The 12873-nt window shown below is 38.2% G+C and overlaps 1 protein-coding gene across 4 annotated transcripts in view; it reads left to right on the top strand.

Moving 5' to 3' along the window:
• Positions 1–12873, top strand: part of ACSS3 (acyl-CoA synthetase short chain family member 3) — a 148436-nt gene that overhangs the window by 126919 nt on the left and 8644 nt on the right. For all 4 annotated transcript variants that reach the window (XM_029955211.1, XM_029955212.1, XM_029955214.1 and 1 more), the window contains 2 exons: positions 3184–3265; positions 5292–5414. In XM_029955211.1, coding sequence (XP_029811071.1) covers positions 3184–3265; positions 5292–5414 — 205 coding nt within the window. The remainder of the gene's footprint in view (positions 1–3183; positions 3266–5291; positions 5415–12873) is intronic.

The raw sequence follows: 12873 nt of genomic DNA, 5'->3' as shown, positions 1-12873 counted from the left end.
ACAGTATTCAGTTTTCTAAAAAAGAAAAAAGAAAGTCTTTTTTTATGGGCCTGCATTTTCTTGGGCCAGATCCATTGTTGCTACCAGAAGAGGGGACTGTCTCCCTGCTGTGTGCCCCCAGCCTGTGCCCTGGGGCACTGCCCCCCGCAGGCAGTGGGGGTATGAGGGAGCCGGGTAGCACTGTCCAAGTGGCTTCTACTCTGGTGCCTGCTGACAAGTATCTCAGCCTCCAGATATTGAACTCCTGTCCCCTAATGTTATTTGTTCACATCTTTACAGCTTTGCAGGAGTGATTCAGTCATTCTGCTGCTGCTCTGAGAAAGGGTTAGATGGCTTTCTTTTCATCAGTGTAGCCTTTGAGTAAAACCAAGTTTGTCCCATAATTGTAATCATGTTCCTTTTCTAAAGGCCATATACAGATTTCAGTAAGACCTTTTATTAGCCTTACAACACCACTGTGAGGTAGACAGCGGGCCGGAGGTCATCCTCACTTGAGACATGGGTATCTAAACATCATTAGTAGGTACACAGCTGGTGCTCACATTCAAACCTAGTCTTTTGTCTGTCCAAAGAGAAAGAAATTATGGCCTAATCAGTCTCTTTGTGGGAAGACAAAAAGTGGCCTTGCATGAAAATCTCAAGGAAAGCCTGAAGACTCCATAGGCAGTGCAAAGTTGGGATCTAACCCCAGAATTCTCCACAGAACAGTAGTTATATCTTCAATTTACTTCTGTCACCATGGAAACTCTTGATGGAGCAGTAAATACAGACCAGCCTGTATCTGGGAATGGAGGCATATAAGAGTTTGGTGTTTCAGAGTGGTCAGCAATGTGTCATCTTCTAGAATGATGGGAATTCCTTTTGTTTCTTAACTATTTAAGGATTTTTCAGTATTCCCATGCTTTTCCATCATGTGCTCCCTCCACCCCCCGCCCCCAATGGGATCACTTCAGTTATTTCTCTTTCCCCTTAAGAATGGTCTCTTTGGAAAGACATTCTTTAGGGGTAACTCTTGATTCACAGTTGGACAGGTTGCAACAAAACTTCCCTTTTCACTCTGCTTGAAAGAGTTGGGAAAGGTGCTGCATGGTGGTAGCATTTTATCTTGAATTTGAAGGAGGAGTACAGACCCTAACCAGCAGATGCCTCGGGATTTTCATTTCTTCCTGTTGCTTCTGCCAGTCCAATGCATCTTTCTGTTATTGTAGCTAGAGAAAAAAAGTTATTTTTCGATAAGATAACTTCAGAAGAAAAGCTGCAGTGCACCCACTGTTCCAGAAGGAAGACCTACATTTAGTATGGAATAATCATTCGGATATCAACAAGAAAAGGGTTAATTTCGAATTCTGCCCCCAAAAAATCTCCCCTGGCTCACATACACCTAACTTCTGTCTGAGGCTCACTGCTTCTCTTCTCACATATTTTATTCCATATATATTCTATATACCTACAGATAATCACAGATACTCCTAATTCTGGAAACTCTCTTCCTTAGGACCATTACATGGCATCTTTCAAGGTTCCTTTTATAGAGTTCTTCCTTAATATTGAAATAGCAACATGAGACTTTATTAGTGAAGAACAGATAGCATTCGCTCATTTTATCCTATTAATTAACAATTGCAATCTCATATATACCTTCTAGCCTATTCCTCAGTTAGACTTGGGGATAATGACATCTTTTCTGGGGACATCTCAAAAATGATCAAGAGGCACATATGCTATTTCCAGTAGATCCACACCTTGGGTTATTAGGCGTGGCTTAGTTTTAGGAATAAAACTTTGCCTTCCAAGAGCTCCTGCCAATAGAAAGTTTAAGGACCTGTTGTAAAACTTGCCCAAGGGAGGACCTACCTGGAGGCTGGAGAGAATGGGGCTGGGCCATCGCAGCTGGGCTGCTGAACTCACTTGGAACAGCACTTTCTATCTGACTGAATGTGAGAATACAGTTCAGCTCCTCGGAGGCCTAATCCTGGGGTGGCAGACGCATGATGTTGTCTCACATGGGCAGTAGCCATGTCTACTTTGTTTTCAGTTTTCTCAGCAGCCATACTGCACAGTCCCTTCTTCACTATGTATTTTTATTGTGTGAGTATGGACAGGGAAGAGTTTTCAAAATCCTTAAGTGTTACGGCATCTAAATCTCCAGACTTTAAAGCATCTAAAAGGCCTCTGTATCCAGAAAACAGTTTGAATGGTTATTTTTGTTAGGTGGCACTTTTTACAGGGAACCAATAAAACATTTACCTGTTAGATAGACAGGGACGCCTGGGTGGCTCAGTCGGTTAAGTGTCCGCCTTTGGCTCAGGTCATGGTCTTGCTGTTCGCAGGTCTGAGACCTGCACTGGGATCTGTGCTGACAGCCGAGAGCCTGGAGCCTGCTAGAGACTCTGTGCCTCCCCCCTCTCTGCTCCTCCCCCACTGGCACTCTGTCTCTTTCAAAAATAAGTAAACCATTAAAAAATGAAAAAAAAGAAAGACAGCGACAGATTAAGCCTTTCCATGTGTAAAACACCTGTTTGTGACTATGGAGGAAAGCAGGAAACATAAGAGCAAATTGGTTGGAAAGAAGAGCTGTATCCAACCTTATATCTTATATTCTTGAGTATCTCCATGTGTTTATAGGATGAGGAATCACAGAGGTTGGGATGGTTGTGAAAAAGTAAGAATAGAGCGTGTAGTGAGCAGGAATGCGCTAAGTGGGAGGCAGCTTGATTGTGAAGATAACATTGTTCATGGAATGTTTAATCGGAGCATTTCATCACACAGAGACGTGCAGCGGTGGTAGTTGGGACCTTGGTACTTGAAAAAAGAAAAAGACTTTATTTGCCTAGGGTATACGCATATTTGTCCTAAAAAGTAATTCAGCGATGCATTTTTTATTCCTTTTTGCAGACATGATGCTTCTTATTGAAACAGTGATTGCTGCTAATATCTGTTTAAATGCCAACTGCACATGCCTTTGCACCCTTTGCAGAATCTGCCGTCATCCCTCAATGATGCTGCTGTGTCATGGTCAACTCCTTCAGCCTCTATTGGACAGGACCCATCCCGTAGATTTAAGAGTTGTACTTCAGTGTGGGATTTGACTTGCAATTATCCATCACACTAGAAAATTATTCTAATCAATCTATCTTTATTATCACTTTGATCATAATTCTAACTGCTCTGTTTTTATATAAGGTTGCCATTGCCACCTGGGGCTTTTTCGGGACTCTGGAAGAATCAGGAGGCATTCAAGCATTTATACTTCGAAAAATTTCCTGTAAGAACTTTATTATACTTAAAAAAAAAAAACCTTTCAAAGTGCTTCTTTATAGTTCTTGCCTATTAAATTGAGCAACTTTGTCCTGGAATCCTAGATTATGTTACAACTATTAAAGTTTATCTGGACCAAGTTCTGGATCTCAGAAATAAGAATGTGCAAAGCATAATTATCTAAATGAGTCATTTTTAGACTTATTTATCTTAGTCTGTAGAAATAGAAATTTCTCAGTTTCTCCCAGTACATTTTCCTGAAATTTAGCAGTCCTCAATATCAGAAAAGTTTCTATTAAGTTAAAAACTTTGGGGCCATCTCTATTCTTTCCTGCATTGGGTCCCTTTGCAGAATGAAAGCACCTGATGAGAATTGTACACTGTCACTAGGACCCCTTCACCCCCTCTTCAGCTGCTTATGTGAACAAGGTTCATTCGGGTGGCCCACAAGTTGTTTTTCTACCCCCTTACCTATTTTTGACAGTTTATTCCTGAATGTTCTCTTAGCTTTTTGTTTTAAACTTCCATTTTTAAGATAATAGACACATGCCAAAGATGGTGTTCTCCCAGCACAAGCTCCCATGCCCTGGAAAACAAAAAGTGTTCTCCTACTTCCTGTCTTGTCATTTTACCCGTTTCTCTGTATCATTGTGATGTGTTTTGTGTTTATAACAGCACTTTACTGATAATCCACGTCAGGTCCCGCCATCATATTGCTGCTGTCCTTTCACCTCTATTTTTTTCCTTGGTTCTCCTCATTATGCATTAGGTGAAAAAACTGGTCATAATTTCATTTGAAAAAGCAAGTCTCAGTATTTAGCATTTTATCTTTATTATTTGTGAGTGAAGGATAGGTAACCTGATCAACCAGACAAACGACAAGATTAAAATAGCTTCCTTTAGAAGGAGATCTTGGAGTTAAATGACCTCAGTAGCTAAGATTAAACATGCCCCAAAGGACTGGCAGGGCAGATTTGTCAGTAGGGTTGACTCCAGTCGGCCTGATCTCTCCGCCTGATGGACCACTGTGAAGTCATCAGAGTTCTGATATGATCGATTACACCCGACAACGGCAAATAAGATGTCTGTGTGGTTTTTAACATGATCACCTTTAACACTGAAAACTCCTTCAAAGTCTCAGTTTATGGTTAAACTATATGGAGTGACTCCACACTCTTGCCTTGTTACTCTGACCTCACACTTCTCATCTAAGGGCTTGGCCACAGTACAACAGGGTTGAGTAACTGGCCTGTAGTTTGGAAGTGATGGAGCTGAAAATTGAACATAAAATCTGATTCCAGAGTCCATTCTCTTTAACTGCATTCTAGGTTTTCTCTCCAATAGAAGTCGCAGTGAGAGCTGACAATGGCTTATGATGTGCCAGAGTCGCCCTATTGATATAAACCATCTCATTTATGCTTCACAGAAGCCTTATAGTGTAGAGTTCCCTACTCTGCTTAACAGATGGGCATACTGAGTCTCAGAAACACTGAAAAACCAAATAGTGACTCATCTGGATTGTTCCTAAAGCCTGTGCTCATTAACATAAGAATCAAGATAAATGAAAAGCATTAGAAGTAATATTTCTTTCTTCTTCTTTATTCGTCATTCTGTTGTGATTTTCTGGGTCAGTGAAGATGTGCTGCTACTTTGAGTTGATTAAAATTATACTTCATCCTTATTATATTTCATGGAAGCTCAAGTCCAATCCAAATTCATGTTAATAAACTTAGTGCTGTATTTTCTAATTATTAAAGCTTTTAAGAATTAATATAATTAATGAAGAAATCGATCAAAAATTATTTTGGAATACCAAGGTATATTGGAAGTATTGAATTATTACCTCTTCATTAAAAAAATGAATTCATAAAACTTCAAAATTCAAAAGGAATTTTATTCCATAGTCTAAGATTGGAAAAAGTTAAATGCACAGAGTAAATCCATTTCTATCACATTCTATATTATACCAAGCTTAAATGATTGCCTTACCTAGCAACACATGATAATTAGACATTGTTGACTCTTATTTACAGGGATATTATGACACCATGGATGCTGGTTACATGGATGAAGAAGGCTATTTATATGTTATGTCTCGAGTCGATGACGTGATAAATGTTGCAGGTCACAGAATTTCTGCAGGTGCTATTGAAGAGGTATTGATGAATATTGGTTTACTATTCCAGGTCATATTTAGAGACAGAGCTGAAGTTAATACTGATGTCAAGTCACTATACCTGGAAAATTACTGTACCCTTCATTGGAAGCAGAGGCTAGATTACTTTAGTATTTCTCTTACGTCATTTCCTCTTGTGTTAATCTTCATGTTCTCCACACTCCCTGATCTCTGCCTGGGTGGTAGTGAGGAATTTTAAGAATATTTATGTGTTTGGGGTGCCTGGGTGGCTCAGTTGGTTAAGCGTCCAGCTTCAGCTCAGGTCATGAGCTCACAGTTCACGGGTTCGAGCCCCCCGTCAGGCTCTGTGGTGACAGCTAGCTCAGAGCCTGGAGCCTGCTTCAGATTCTATATCTCCCTCTCTCTCTGAACCTCCCCTGCTCATGCTGTCTCTCTCTGTCTCTCAAAAATAAATGTAAAACATAAAAAAAATTTTAATAAAAAAAGAATATATATGTTTTATTTATAAGAGAGCCTATATATATAAATATATATTTATATATATTTAGCTTTTTAGCATTTATTTTTGAGAGAGAGAGAGAGAGAAAGATAAACAGAGAGAGAGAGAGAGAATGAACAGGGGAAGGGCAGAAAGAAAGGGAGATACAGAATCAGAAGCAGGCTCCAAGCTCTGAGCTGTCAGCACAGAGCCCGGTGTGGGACTAGAACTCACAAACCATGAGATCGTGAATTGAGCTGAAGTTGGTGGTTTAACCAACTTAGCCATCCTGGCTCCCCGCTAGAGGGAGAGCCTATATTTTTTGCTTCTTGATAGCCTCTATATCTTAATTTTCTCTTACTTGATAACGAGGTTGCATATAGCCTTTTAAGTGGTATGAAATTTAGACATTTTATTCTACTCTTAAATCCTGAGAATTTTCTCCCAAAGTAAACACATTGTCACAAAGTCCCCAGAAGAGTTTTTTTTAATGTTTTTGATTTTTACATTTATATAGAGTAAAATCCACTTTATTGTTGTACAATACTGTGAGTTTTTAATCCTTGTATTGATTCCTGGAACCGTCACCACAGACAGGATACAGAAAAATGTCAACACTGCCAAAGAAGTCTGTTATAGCTTTATGTTTTTATTCTGACCCTTACCATTTCTAACACCTGGTAACTACTGATTTTTCATTTCTGTTTTTGCTTCTCTAGAATGCCATATGAATGGAATAACACAGTATGTAACATTTTGAGATTGGGTTATTTATGGAAATACATTGAGATCTATCCACATTTTGTGTATACCACTAATTTGTCCTTTTATATGGCTGTGTGGTATTCTGTGTGTGCATGTACTAACCAATTTCTGCATCCATTCACTTACTGAAGGATATTTGGATTATTTCTAGTTTGGAAAAATTTTGAACAATTCTGTTTTATATATTCAGGTACAGGTTTTTGGCCAAATTTGTTTTCATTTTTCTAGGATAAATACCTCTGGTGAGTTTGTTGGGTTATATGGTATGCATATGTTTATTTATTTTATAAGAAACTGTCAGACTGTTTTCTAGAGTGTCTGCATGATTTTATGTTCACACCAGCAATATTTGAGGGTTTCTATTTTTTCCCGTTTTCATCAATACTTGGAGTTGTCATTATTCTTTATTAAAACCATTCTCATAGATGTGAAATGGTCTCTACGCATTGTGCTTTTAATTTGGTTTTCTGTAATGACTTACTGATATTGGGCATCTTTTGATATGTTTGTTTCTCATCCACATATCATTTTTGGTAAAATACCTGTAGACATCCTCTGCCCATTTTTAAAAATTAGGTTGTTTTCTTAGTTTTCAGTTTTGAGAGTCATTTATCTGATACGTTATTTGAAATACTGTCTTACAGTCTTTTTCTTCTCTTACTAGTGTTCTTAACAGAGTGGAAGTATTTTTCATATTGATAAGGTCAAATTCACTAACATTTTTCTTTGATAGATCTGACTTTGGTGTTGTATCTTAGAATTCTTTCTTAACCCAAGGTCATAAATATTTCTTTTTTTGTTTTGACCTATGAATTTTATATTTTCATGTTTTACACTTAGTTTAGTATTTTACATTTTCTATCACTTTACATTTACATTTTGAATTTTCGTGTGTGTGTATGTATGGTACAAGATACAGTTGAGGATTACTACTTTTTTAATATGTATGTCAGTAGTTCCAAGTATCAAATATTGCAAAGGCTCCCTTTCTCCTTTAAATTTCCTTCACACCTTTGTCCAAATCAGCTGACGGTATTTGAGTGGATCTATTTTTAGAGTATCTCTTCTGTTTCATTATTCTTTGTGTTTATCTCTTACCAATAATATTCTGTCTTGACACTTAGCATTATGGAATACCTTAAAGTTGAATGGTGTCCACATTTGCTCTTCTTTTTGAAAATCGTTTTGGATGTTCCAGTTCCTCTACTTTTCCATATACATTTTAGAACGAGCTTTTGATTAGAACTTAATCTATGGATTCTTTTGGGAAAAACTGATATCTGACTTATACTGAATCTTCCAATCCATGAATTTTATTTTATTTATTTTTTATTTATTTATTAAAAAATTTCTTTTAATGTTTTACTTATTTTTGATACAGAGAGAGAGACAGAGCATGAGAGGGGGAGGGGCAGAGAGAGAAGGAGACACAGAACCAGAAACAGGCTCCAGGCTCTGAGCTAGCTGTCAGCATAGAGCCCAACGTGGGGCTCGAACCCACAAACGTGAGATCTGACCTGAGCTGAAGTCAGAGGCTCAACCAACTGAGCCACCCAGGTGCCCCCAATCCATGAATTTTATACATGGCTCCATTCCCTTAGGTCTCTTTTGATATGTTTCATCAATATTTTATACTGTTTAGTATGCAGATTCTGAACATATATTTAGATTTATTTATTTAATACTGAGTATCTAATGTTTAAAATATTGCAAATAGAATCTTTTTTAAAATTTTGGTTTCCAAATTTTCACTGCTAGTGGATAGAGGTACTATTGACTTCTTTGAACTGGTATTTTTTGTAGATTTCTTATATAGATAATCCATCATGTTGTCTGTGAGTGGGGATAGTTTTATTACTTTCTTTTCAGTCTGAATGCCTTTTAGTCTTTTTTTCTTGCCTTCTTGAACTGGTTAAAACTTCCAGTATGATATTGACTAAGAGTGGTGAAAGCAAACACTTTTGCCTTGTTTTTATCTTAGGGTAAGAACATGCAATGCCTTACCATTAAGAATGATGTTACCTGAAGCGCCTGTGTGGCTCAGTCTGTTAAGTGTCCTACTCTTGATTTTGGCTCAGGTCACGGTCTCATGGTTTGTGAGTTTGAGTCCTGCAGCAGGCTTCACACTGACAGCCTGGAGCCTGCATGGAATTCTCTCTCTCTCTTTCTCTCCCTCACTCTCTGCTCCTTTCCTATTCATCTCTCTCTCTCTCTCTCTCTCTCTCTTTCCCTCTCTCTCTCAAAATAAATAAAATAAACATTAAAAAAAAAGAATGATGTTTCCTGTTGATGTTTCTGGAGATAAACTTTGTCAAATGAAGATGTTCATTCTATTCCTAATTTGATGAGTTAAGAAACAACTTTTTAATGTTTATTTATTTTTGAGAGAGAGAAGGACAGAGAGAGAGTGAGGAGGGGAGGGGGAGAGAGAGGGAGACACAGAATCTGAAGCAGGCTCCAGGCTCTGAGCTGTCAGCACAGAGCCCAAAGGAGGGCTCAGACTCACAAACCATGACATCATGACCTGAGCTGAAGTTGGATGCTTAACTGACTGGACCATCCAGGTGCCCCTGTAATTTGATGAGATTTTTTAAAAATCTTGAATGAATGCCAAATTTTGCTAAGTGCCTTTTCTGCTTCTATTGATATGATCTTGTGACTTTTCTTTTTAAGACTTTTAATATGTGAATTACATTAATTAATTTTCAACTGTTCAGCCTTGCATTACTGGATAACCTTACTTGGTTGCAATGTTTTTATATATTGATTTTAAAAAAAACATCTATAGTAATTTTCTTTGTTCTGAAGTTGGTCATTTGTAGTAATCACATAGCCATTCCATCTTTTGTGAATAGCATTTAAATCATTTATCTTTTGCCATCCTTTCATTTGGATCATATGGATCATTATGTATCCATATGGATCCATCGTCTGGATCATTATGCTTTCTGTGGACTTATAGATAGCATACAGTTGGGTTTTACTTTTGTTTTTATCCAATCTGAAAATCTCTACCTTTTTACTGGTGTTTTTGGACCACTTACATTTAAACTAATTATTCATATGTTTATATTTATACCTATCAGTTAATTGGTTTTCTTTTTGCCTTTTCTTCATTCCCCTAATTTCTCTTCCTTCTTTTAAGTCATTCATTCTGGGTTTGTTTGTTTGTTTTTTTAAGCTTCAGTTTCTTTACTGAGAATTTCTGTTTCCATTCATTCCAAGAATGTTTGCTCATACTTCTTGCTCCATGGCTATTGCTGGGTTTTTAATATTCATCTTTGTCAATTTTATCCTGAAAGCAAGTGTGGTGTTATGAGTCAAAGATAGATTTCTTGGCAATAAGTGTGTCATTGGCCTCTTACCTGAGGTCTTAGCCCCACTCCTACGTAAGCGCCAGACACTTCCTAGGTGAGAGAGAAAGGAGAGAATTTTTCTCTGCTTCTGAAGGGGGACAAAGTGACTTCTTCCAACCCTCCTTAGAATATCTCCTTCTAAACGGAATGACCTGCATCCAAACTTTAACTCTTTGATATGTAAATAAAATCTCTCCAGGAGCCAGACAGCCCTATGAATCTCAACTCTTACAACCTATAAATATTACCAGATATGAGGCCTCATCTTTTTTGATATTTCAATACCTAGGAAGCTAGTGAGCCAGCCTCCCTAGCACTTTGTGAGTTTAACCTAGGGAGCTAGTCTAGACTTACATAATTTTGCCCTCCCAGGGAAATTAGAAAAGTCTTCTTACCTTGTCAGATCACAGCAATTAACTCAACAAATAGCTATAGATCAAATTCTCATGGTATTTGAAGATTCTCAGGAGGTTAGGGCTTTTTATAGGAGCAACCAGAGGAGGAATCCAGAAAAATTTTTGTCACCCCGCCCCCACTATAATGGCTGCGTTAAAATCTTTGTCTGATGAATCTAATATTTGGTCATCTTGGAGTTGGCATCTATTGACTGATGGTCTTTTTTCTTAAGAGATGTTTAGGTTTTCCTGATTTTTTTTATGTCCAGGAACTTTAGATTTTATCCTAGATATTTTGAATATGACATTATGAGATTCTGGATCCTGTTTAAATCATCTGTTTTTGTGTTCTTGTGATTATTTATTTTAGTTAAGATCGGGTCTCATCCACTTTCTGTGCACTGTGGTTCTAATGTCAATTTAATTTTCAAAGACTCTGAAGTGCTATTTGATCCATCTCACTGTAACTCTCCCAAAGGTCAATGTGAAACTTGAGTTAAGTGTTCAAAATCCTCACTGTGCTGATTCTGGTGGGATTCGTGCCTGCACAAATCTGGGGGGACGTTACACACAGATTTAAAGTATCTTTTTCTCCAACTCCTTCCTCTCCATAATTTACTTTGTACTTTCTGATTTCCAAGGCTCCTCATTGCTGCCCTTCGGGGTACAAAGTAAGGGCTTTATCATCCCTATGTTCTTACCAGGGTTCAATACTGCATATTCTACCTACACAGCATCCCTGGGAGGAGGATGGGACTCTGTCTCATTGGCAGTACTCTGTGTAGAGCAGGGCAGCTTGACAGGGACTTCCTGGTTACTATTGTGGTGGGGGAAGGGGGGACAAATGACATTGAATCTTTCTAGGCTCCCTTAGAGTGTGTGTGTGTGGTTTTGGTGGTGGTGGGGGATCTCCCAGGGCTCCATCCCACTTTGGGATGCACACCCAAAGTGGAGAAGGGAAAAGACACAGCTCTTTGCTGGCCTTCCCTTGGAGTAGGGTGTGGAGAGTCAACAAGGTTGCTACAGCTCTGGAGGAGGGAAGAGGAGCAGTGCTTCTTAGTTGGCATTCACCTAGAGGAGGAAGGGAGCATGAAAAGGATTGTGGGGTGGATTGTTTCCCAGATGCTCTGCCCCTTTCCCTGGACCGCTGTAAAGGCAGACACTTCTTGGGGGCTTTTTCTGTCTACACTTATTGGTAGTTCCATCTTTTGGGTTACTCCAGCACCCAGGTCAGAATATGCAGGAGGCAAACAAACAAACCATAATGACAACAAAAACCAAATCCTACAAAGGAACAAACAAAAAGAGGGAATTCACCATCAGGTTGTGTCTCAAGATTATAATTCTAATAGCATCATCTGATCTGATTTTTTCAGCCCAGAGTTTGTCATTGCAATTTGTGAAAGTGACAAGGTGGAAATTATTTATTCCATCTTTATCAGAACCAAACCCAGAATCATTTTTAAATGGAATAGAGCAAACTAGAATTTAAATGAATGAAAATGTTTAAAGTAGTATGAGTAATAATCCAGTGGGATTATAATGTGCAGAATCAAAGTTTAGTTCTCCTTCCTATAATTAAAAGATTATTCTTCTTTAGTTTTTTAATTTAAAAAAATTTTAACATTTATTTATTACTTTTGAGAGATAGAGACAGAGCAGGAGCGAGGCAGGGTCAGAGAGAGACACAGAATCTGAAGCAGGCTCCAGGCTCTGAGCTGTCAGCACTGAACCCAATGTGGGGCTCAAAGTCACGAACTGTGAGATCATGACCTGAGTTGAAGTCGGACCCTTAACCAACTGAGCCACCCAGGCGCCCTGATAACCACTTCTTTAAAAGTCATATTTACTTTCAGCTAAAACAAAATAGATGAACATTTCTTGTCATGTTGGCTTTGTGTGTGTGTGTGTGTGTGTGTGTGTGTGTGTGTGTGTATGTGTGTGAGAGAGAGAGAAAGAGAGAGAGAGAGAGACAGTTTGATATTATTGGAGTAAAAAGAAAGAATTTTATATGATATTTTGGAATATGTGGCTTTGTGTTCTATTATAATATTATCTTGTTTTTAACCTACTCCGAATTTTGTGATAACGTGAAGTTGAAATTTATGCTTCATGTATTTTGGCGGGTTGGCACAAGGTGGTTCTGGTTGCGTGAACTTTTAATTTCTTGCCTGTAGGAGATTCCCTCCAACACTCACCCACATTTCTGGCAGACTCAGCTAATCAAAAGTTGGAGATTACATATGCACAGCTTTTATCATCAAAGTTCTTGGTTCTCTCTTTTATTTTTAGAATAAAAGGGAAGTATCAATCTATTTAAGTCTACTGACATCCTCACTGTATGTAAGCAGAGAATGAGGCAGGCAGAAGATAGATAGTTAAAATGATAAAATTGAAAAAAAAAAGCATGCTAGAATCAATTTCCAACAATAATTTTGTCACTAGGTCGTGGAATATTTACAGAATAGGACACCTGCCAGCCTT

The sequence above is a fragment of the Suricata suricatta genome, chromosome 10, assembly GCF_006229205.1.
Source record: "Suricata suricatta isolate VVHF042 chromosome 10, meerkat_22Aug2017_6uvM2_HiC, whole genome shotgun sequence".
Classification (NCBI taxonomy): Eukaryota; Metazoa; Chordata; class Mammalia; order Carnivora; family Herpestidae; genus Suricata; species Suricata suricatta.
Note: the sequence above shows the minus strand (reverse complement) of the source record. Positions and strands in the feature narration are given on the sequence as shown.